Source organism: Oncorhynchus gorbuscha, linkage group LG03, assembly GCF_021184085.1.
Source record: "Oncorhynchus gorbuscha isolate QuinsamMale2020 ecotype Even-year linkage group LG03, OgorEven_v1.0, whole genome shotgun sequence".
NCBI classification, from domain to species: Eukaryota; Metazoa; Chordata; class Actinopteri; order Salmoniformes; family Salmonidae; genus Oncorhynchus; species Oncorhynchus gorbuscha.
In genome coordinates, this window is record NC_060175.1 from 102,143,919 (window position 1) to 102,153,325 (window position 9,407).

A 9,407-nucleotide genomic window follows, 5' to 3' on the forward strand; every position below is an offset into this window, starting at 1 on the left:
TGTGTCCACTCACCACTGTGTTCTCCTGCCACTGAGTCGATGGCAGACCCCCCGCTCTCTGACCCCACGCTGCCCCCGTGCTCGGCCGGAGAGGTCCGTAGCGTAGAACCGTCCGTGGCGGCTGTACTCCCCTCGTCGTCTGATGCTGGGGCTGTAAGCATAACCACAGCTGTTACAGGAAAAATACCCTCCCTCCTCTAGAAGCATAAGCACAGCTGTTACAGGAAAAAACACCCTCCCTCCTCTAGAAGCATAAGCACAGCTGTTACAGGAAAAAACACCCTCCCTCCTCTAGAAGCATAAGCACAGCTGTTGCAGGAAAAACACCCTCCCTCCCCTATTCTGCTTTTTTGTTAATGGAATAGAAAACTGAGTCCAGTTGCCCAAACACAGAACAATCCTAGTCTTGAAGTACAAGACACATTCAATGAAGAACCAAACGGGGCTTAAAACAGTCCCCTTGAGATTGCCGTTTTAAAACAGATTTAAAAGATGGCAGGAGTCCCGTGTGTAGAATGAGCTTCGTTACCTGATGCGGTGGTGTCTGACAGGGTGCCTGCGTCCAGAGAAGAAGAGCTGGGAGCCTGACCTGACAGACCGAGAGACTGGAGACCGAGGGCACTGCTGCTGCTGCCTGGATCAACATATACCAACACCAACAAAGTCATTATCAACACAGCTAAACCTTCACAGTTCACTGCTACAGTGAGTCTGACCTGACAGACCTGAGAGACCTAGAGACCGGGAGGTCCAGGGCACACAGCTAAACCTTCACAGTTCACTGCTACAATGAGTCTGACCTGACAGACCTGAGAGACCGGGAGGTCCAGGGCACACAGCTAAACCTTCACAGTTCACTGCTACAGTGAGTCTGACCTGACAGACCTAGAGACCGGGAGGTCCAGGGCACACAGCTAAACCTTCACAGTTCACTGCTACAGTGAGTCTGACCTGACAGACCGGGAGGTCCAGGGCACACAGCTAAACCTTCACAGTTCACTGCTACAGTGAGTCTGACCTGACAGACCTGAGAGACCGGGAGGTCCAGGGCACACAGCTAAACCTTCACAGTTCACTACTACAGTGAGTCTGACCTGACAGACCTGAGAGACCGGGAGGTCCAGGGCACACAGCTAAACCTTCACAGTTCACTGCTACAGTGAGTCTGACCTGACAGACCGGGAGGTCCAGGGCACACAGCTAAACCTTCACAGTTCACTGCTACAGTGAGTCTGACCTGACAGACCGGGAGGTCCAGGGCACACAGCTAAACCTTCACAGTTCACTGCTACAGTGAGTCTGACCTGACAGACCTAGAGACCGGGAGGTCCAGGGCACACAGCTAAACCTTCACAGTTCACTGCTACAGTGAGTCTGACCTGACAGACCTAGAGACCGGGAGGTCCAGGGCACACAGCTAAACCTTCACAGTTCACTGCTACAGTGAGTCTGACCTGACAGACCTGAGAGACCGGGAGGTCCAGGGCACACAGCTAAACCTTCACAGTTCACTGATATAGTGAGTCTGACCTGACAGACCGGGAGGTCCAGGGCACACAGCTAAACCTTCACAGTTCACTGCTACAGTGAGTCTGACCTGACAGACCTGGAGGTCCAGGGCACACAGCTAAACCTTCACAGTTCACTGCTACAGTGAGTCTGACCTGACAGACCTGAGAGACCTAGAGGTCCAGGGCACTGGCTGCTAGAGCCCAGAATATTGTAGCTACAGTGTTGTCAGTGTTGACAACAGTGTTGTCAAACCTGAACTCAAACACAGACAGTGGTTTACTGATCCAGACTCTAAAAAGGTCATGCTAGCATTAGCCAACTATGCTATCATGTCAAGCAAGGCTACAGAAACAAAATCAGTAGAACATGTTACTTTCTTTCCAGGCAAAAGATTATTGGGGAAAAAAAACAGATTAAGTAGCACAATATGAAAATGTAAAATATGAATATTCAAGTGTATGACTCTCACGATGGTGTTGTATTAGTGAGTATGGACCTTGCTGGTCCTGCTGGAGACTCAGTGCGATGGCCAGCTCCACCATGGTCTCGTCGTCCGCGTCTGGGGGGATGTCCAGCATCGGGGGGAAGCCCTCGGCCCCGGCCAGAAGAGCCTCCAGGGGAGATGGGTTTCCATTGTTCACATTCTCCGCCGTCTCCAGAACCATGGACTCAGACTGGATAGAGATACACAGACCAGACACAACAGACAATAAGCAAAACGCGATCGAAACGACAAATAACGTTTGACATTTTTTTCCCATCATGGACAGTATTTTGGTGTGTGTTTATATGGCTATTTGCAGGGCATAAAAATGTATTTTTTGGGCCAACTGCCACTGTGGCCGGTAGATTTAAAACTCAACCAGCCAATCAGATTAGGTTATTTACCAGCCACTAAAATTATACCAACATAAACAAACAACAACATGAGTTTTTCATGTTTCTAAAACAGTACATATATTATTTGTAAATGTGACAAATAATTTAAAATCACATTCATCCCCGACCGGAGCCTTTTAACAAAAATATTACACAGACAAAACTGTTCACCTGCCCCTTTAAGGGCGGGATGTTACCGTGGTAATGCGACTTGACTCCTGTTTGTGCATGTGAGATTGAGTATGAGGAGTGGACACTAGATTACTACAGTGTGTATGAGGAGTGGACACTAGATTACTACAGTGTGTATGAGGAGTGGACCCTAGATTACTATAGTGTGTATGAGGAGTGGACACTAGATTACTATAGTGTGTATGAGGAGTGGACACTAGATTACTATAGTGTGTATGAGGAGTGGACACTAGATTACTATAGTGTGTATGAGGAGTGGACACTAGATTACTATAGTGTGTATGAGGAGTGGACACTAGATTACTACAGTGTGTATGAGGAGTGGACACTAGATTACTATAGTGTGTATGAGGAGTGGACACTAGATTACTACAGTGTGTATGAGGAGTGGACACTAGATTACTACAGTGTGTATGAGGAGTGTGTATGAGGAGTGGGTGAGGAGGAGTGGACACTAGATTACTACAGTGTGTATGAGGAGTGTGTATGAGGAGTGGACACTAGATTACTACAGTGTGTATGAGGAGTGGACACTAGATTACTACAGTGTGTATGAGGAGTGGACACTAGATTACTACAGTGTGTATGAGGAGTGGACACTAGATTACTACAGTGTGTATGAGGAGTGGACACTAGATTACTATGAGTGTGTATGAGGAGTGGACACTAGATTACTACAGTGTGTATGAGGAGTGGACACTAGATTACTACAGTGTGTATGAGGAGTGGACACTAGATTACTACAGTGTGTATGAGGAGTGGACACTAGATTACTACAGTGTGTATGAGGAGTGGACACTAGATTACTATAGTGTGTATGAGGAGTGGACACTAGATTACTACAGTGTGTATGAGGAGTGGACACTAGATTACTACAGTGTGTATGAGGAGTGGACACTAGATTACTACAGTGTGTATGAGGAGTGGACACTAGATTACTACAGTGTGTATGAGGAGTGGGTGAGGAGGAGTGGACACTAGATTACTATAGTGTGTATGAGGAGTGGACACTAGATTACTATAGTGTGTATGAGGAGTGGACACTAGATTACTATAGTGTGTATGAGGAGTGGACACTAGATTACTACAGTGTGTATGAGGAGTGGGTGAGGAGGAGTGGACACTAGATTACTACAGTGTGTATGAGGAGTGGACACTAGATTACTATAGTGTGTATGAGGAGTGGGTGAGGAGGAGTGGACACTAGCGATTGGACCAGACTCACCACCATCTCAAAGAGACTCACCACCATCTCAAAGTCGCCATGGTCGACCTCACCCTGCTCTTGACTCTCCTGCCTGCCCCCCTCTCCTCCAGTCAGCCCCGACGGCTGCATCTTGTCATCAACATCATCCTCATCATCATCGTCTTTGTCTCCTGGAGGAGGAGGAGGGAGAAAGGAGAACACTCAGCATCGATGAAATCATTTAGTGGTTTCTGATTTGTCCAAGCCTTTGCTCCTAACTCTTTAAGAGATTAATAGAGTAGAGGACGTTGAAAAACTATTCTAAAATATAGAAGAACTGAAAAGTCTAAACAAAAATATCTGTTTTTTAATTAGTTTTTATACTGTTCCGAAATTAACTTAAACGCCATCTAACCCTGTTCCTGTCGAGCTCGGGTCCTCTAGGTTTTCAATCTAACCCTGTTCCTGTCTAGCTCCCGTCCTCTGGGTTGTCATTCTAACCCTGTTCCTGTCTAGCTCCCGTCCTCTGGGTTGTCATTCTAACCCTGTTCATGTCTAGCTCCCGTCCTCTGGGTTGTCATTCTAACCCTGTTCATGTCTAGCTCCCGTCCTCTGGGTTGTCATTCTAACCCTGTTCATGTCTAGCTCCCGTCCTCTGGGTTGTCATTCTAACCCTAATCCAACGCACCTGATTCTAATTATTAGCTGGGTTGATAAACTGAATCAGATGAGTTACGAAATGGGATTCGAGTGAAAACCTTTCAGGAAGATTGCTCTCCAGGAAAACAGGGTTTCAAAGCCCTGGTCTGAAAGCCCTGGTGTGAAAGCCCTGGTTTGAAAGCCCTGGTGTGAAAGCCCTGGTGTGAAAGCCCTGGTGTGAAAGCCCTGGTGTGAAAGCCCTGGTCTGATTTCAGGGGTAGAAGATACATACCCATGGGTGTGTTGGAGCGAGGGGGAGAAGGAAGAGTCACGTGACGGCGTTTGTTCCTGGGTCGGAGTACTCGGATCAGGGCCTGCTTACAGGCGAAGCTAACAGACGTGTCCTGGAATACAAAAACAGAATCAAAATCACTTAAAATGTATTTTATAATACACTTTTTTACATCATTTAAGTGCTATTTAGGTAACGAAACAAGTTTGAACACAGCGGAAAATGCCGATCCAGGATCAACACATCAGAATAAAATGACTATTGCAAATATATTTACCACAGGTCTTGGTCTCTAGCGTAACGATGTCTCTAGCGTAACGATGTCTCTAGCGTAACGATGTCTCTAGCGTAACGATGTCTCTAGCGTAACGATGTCTCTAGCGTAACGATGTCTCTAGCGTAACGATGTCTCTAGCGTAACGATGTCTCTAGCGTAACGATGTCTCTAGCGTAACGATGTCTCTAGCGTAACGATGTCTCTAGCGTAACGATGTCTCTAGCGTAACGATGTCTCTAGCGTAACGATGTCTCTAGCGTAACGATGTCTCTAGCGTAACGATGTCTCTAGCGTAACGATGTCTCTAGCGTAACGATGTCTCTAGCGTAACGATGTCTCTAGCGTAACTGAGGAACGTACGGGACACAGGAGCATCTGCATGTAGATCTTGGAGGCCACGTTAATGTAGTCCAGCTCACAGGTACAGAGCCCATGGATGATGTCCACCAAGGCATTCACTGTAGCTTCAATGTGGGTCAGACCTGGAGAGGGACAACAATCGATTCATATAATTAGTCTAAACAAACATCACGATTTTTTAAAATAAATATATTTTATTTTTTACAGCAGATCAAAAAAGTTAAGTAGAACACGCCGTGGGCCCCCCCCCCCAAAAAAAATCTAAAAGTAAAACAAAAATGTTGGTTTAAAAAAAATATATATATAGCACCAAACTGAACACTACCCAGCTATGAGACGATGTGAGCTATCCTCGTCAGACAGGTAGGGGCCAGGAAAGACAACGTGAGAGTACCTGGCAGACAGACAGGCAGGGGCCAGGAAAGACAATGTGAGTTTACCTGGTCAGACAGGTAGGGGCCAGGAAAGACTATGAGTTTACCTGGCAGACAGGCAGGCAGGGGCCAGGAAAGACAATGTGAGTTAACCTGGCAGACAGGCAGGGGCCAGGAAAGACAACGTGAGTTTACCTGGCAGACAGGCAGGGGCCAGGAAAGACAACGTGAGTTTACCTGGCAGACAGGTAGGGGCCAGGAAAGACAACGTGAGTTTACCTGGCAGACAGGTAGGGGCCAGGAAAGACAACGTGAGTTTACCTGGCAGACAGGTAGGGGCCAGGAAAGACAACGTGAGTTTACCTGGCAGACAGGTAGGGGCCAGGAAAGACAACGTGAGTTTACCTGGCAGACAGGCAGGGGCCAGGAAAGACAATGTGAGTTTACCTGGCAGACAGGCAGGGGCCAGGAAAGACAACGTGAGTTTACCTGGCAGACAGGCAGGGGCCAGGAAAGACAACGTGAGTTTACCTGGCAGACAGGCAGGGGCCAGGAAAGACAATGTGAGTTTACCTGGTCAGACAGGTAGGGGCCAGGAAAGACTATGAGTTTACCTGGCAGACAGGCAGGGGCCAGGAAAGACAATGTGAGTTTACCTGGCAGACAGGCAGGGGCCAGGAAAGACAACGTGAGTTTACCTGGCAGACAGGCAGGGGCCAGGAAAGACAACGTGAGTTTACCTGGCAGACAGGCAGGGGCCAGGAAAGACAACGTGAGTTTACCTGGCAGACAGGTAGGGGCCAGGAAAGACAACGTGAGTTTACCTGGCAGACAGGTAGGGGCCAGGAAAGACAACGTGAGTTTACCTGGCAGACAGGTAGGGGCCAGGAAAGACAATGTGAGTTTACCTGGCAGACAGGCAGGGGCCAGGAAAGACAATGTGAGTTTACCTGGCAGACAGGCAGGGGCCAGGAAAGACAATGTGAGTTTACCTGGCAGACAGGCAGGGGCCAGGAAAGCATTCTTTGGTTTGAGGGCATGGAGCTTCCAGAAGTTATTGACCAGCTGCATGATGAAGTTACATCCCTCACTGTCCATCTGTTTCTGGCCCTCCTCAGTCATCTCTGAACAAAGAAAGAAACAAACAAACGTCAATATTTGGTCTCAGTCAATAGGTTGTTACCTGTATCAACACTAGAGGGTTTGGTCTCAGTCAATAGGTTGTTACCTGTATCAACACTAGAGGGTTTGGTCTCAGTCAATAGGTTGTTACCTGTATCAACACTAGAGGGTTTGGTCTCAGTCAATAGGTTGTTACCTGTATCAACACTAGAGGGTTTGGTCTCAGTCAACAGGTTGTTACCTGTATCAACACTAGAGGGTTTGGTCAATAGGTTGTTACCTGTATCAACACTAGAGGGTTTGGTCTCAGTCAACAGGTTGTTACCTGTATCAACACTAGAGGGTTTGGTCTCAGTCAATAGGTTGTTACCTGTATCAACACTAGAGGGTTTGGTCTCAGTCAACAGGTTGTTACCTGTATCAACACTAGAGGGTTTGGTCTCAGTCAATAGGTTGTTACCTGTATCAACACTAGAGGGTTTGGTCTCAGTCAATAGGTTGTTACCTGTATCAACACTAGAAGGGTCAGTCAATAGGTTGTTACCTGTATCAACACTAGAGGGTTTGGTCTCAGTCAATAGGTTGTTACCTGTATCAACACTAGAAGGGTCAGTCAATAGGTTGTTACCTGTATCAACACTAGAAGGTTCAGTCAATAGGTTGTTACCTGTATCAACACTAGAAGGGTCAGTCAATAGGTTGTTACCTGTATCAACACTAGAAGGTTCAGTCAACAGGTTGTTACCTGTATCAACACTAGAAGGGTTTGGTCTCAGTCAACAGGTTGTTACCTGTATCAACACTAGAGGGTTTGGTCTCAGTCAATAGGTTGTTACCTGTATCAACACTAGAAGGTTCAGTCAATAGGTTGTTACCTGTATCAACACTAGAGGGTTTGGTCTCAGTCAATAGGTTGTTACCTGTATCAACACTAGAGGGTTTGGTCTCAGTCAACAGGTTGTTACCTGTATCAACACTAGAGGGTTTGGTCTCAGTCAATAGGTTGTTACCTGTATCAACACTAGAAGGGTCAGTCAATAGGTTGTTACCTGTATCAACACTAGAGGGTTTGGTCTCAGTCAATAGGTTGTTACCTGTATCAACACTAGAAGGGTCAGTCAATAGGTTGTTACCTGTATCAACACTAGAAGGTTCAGTCAATAGGTTGTTACCTGTATCAACACTAGAAGGGTCAGTCAATAGGTTGTTACCTGTATCAACACTAGAAGGGTCAGTCAATAGGTTGTTACCTGTATCAACACTAGAAGGTTCAGTCAACAGGTTGTTACCTGTATCAACACTAGAAGGGTTTGGTCTCAGTCAACAGGTTGTTACCTGTATCAACACTAGAGGGTTTGGTCTCAGTCAATAGGTTGTTACCTGTATCAACACTAGAAGGTTCAGTCAATAGGTTGTTACCTGTATCAACACTAGAGGGTTTGGTCTCAGTCAATAGGTTGTTACCTGTATCAACACTAGAGGGTTTGGTCTCAGTCAACAGGTTGTTACCTGTATCAACACTAGAGGGTTTGGTCTCAGTCAATAGGTTGTTACCTGTATCAACACTAGAAGGGTCAGTCAATAGGTTGTTACCTGTATCAACACTAGAGGGTTTGGTCTCAGTCAATAGGTTGTTACCTGTATCAACACTAGAAGGGTCAGTCAATAGGTTGTTACCTGTATCAACACTAGAAGGGTCAGTCAATAGGTTGTTACCTGTATCAACACTAGAAGGGTCAGTCAATAGGTTGTTACCTGTATCAACACTAGAAGGTTCAGTCAATAGGTTGTTACCTGTATCAACACTAGAGGGTTTGGTCTCAGTCAATAGGTTGTTACCTGTATCAACACTAGAAGGGTCAGTCAATAGGTTGTTACCTGTATCAACACTAGAAGGTTCAGTCAATAGGTTGTTACCTGTATCAACACTAGAGGGTTTGGTCTCAGTCAATAGGTTGTTACCTGTATCAACACTAGAAGGTTCAGTCAATAGGTTGTTACCTGTATCAACACTAGAAGGGTCAGTCAATAGGTTGTTACCTGTATCAACACTAGAAGGTTCAGTCAATAGGTTGTTACCTGTATCAACACTAGAGGGTTTGGTCTCAGTCAATAGGTTGTTACCTGTATCAACACTAGAAGGGTCAGTCAATAGGTTGTTACCTGTATCAACACTAGAAGGTTCAGTCAATAGGTTGTTACCTGTATCAACACTAGAGGGTTTGGTCTCAGTCAATAGGTTGTTACCTGTATCAACACTAGAAGGTTCAGTCAATAGGTTGTTACCTGTATCAACACTAGAAGGTTCAGTCAATAGGTTGTTACCTGTATCAACACTAGAAGGTTCAGTCAATAGGTTGTTACCTGTATCAACACTAGAAGGTTCAGTCAATAGGTTGTTACCTGTATCAACACTAGAGGGTTTGGTCTCAGTCAACAGGTTGTTACCTGTATCAACACTAGAAGGTTTGGTCCCAGTCAACAGGTTGTTACCTGTATCAACACTAGAGGGTTCAGTCAATAGGTTGTTACCTGTATCAACACTAGAAGGTTCAGTCAATAGGTTGTTACCTG

The 9,407-nt window shown here is 46.1% G+C and overlaps 1 protein-coding gene across 1 annotated transcript in view; it reads right to left on the reverse strand.

Moving 5' to 3' along the window:
• Positions 1 to 9,407, reverse strand: part of LOC124032392 (E3 ubiquitin-protein ligase UBR4-like) — a 163,849-nt gene that overhangs the window by 70,461 nt on the left and 83,981 nt on the right. Inside the window, 7 exon segments of the mRNA XM_046344766.1 lie at positions 14 to 151; positions 530 to 634; positions 2,009 to 2,186; positions 3,830 to 3,960; positions 4,701 to 4,812; positions 5,338 to 5,459; positions 6,704 to 6,835. Of these exon segments, the coding sequence (XP_046200722.1) occupies positions 14 to 151; positions 530 to 634; positions 2,009 to 2,186; positions 3,830 to 3,960; positions 4,701 to 4,812; positions 5,338 to 5,459; positions 6,704 to 6,835 (918 nt within the window).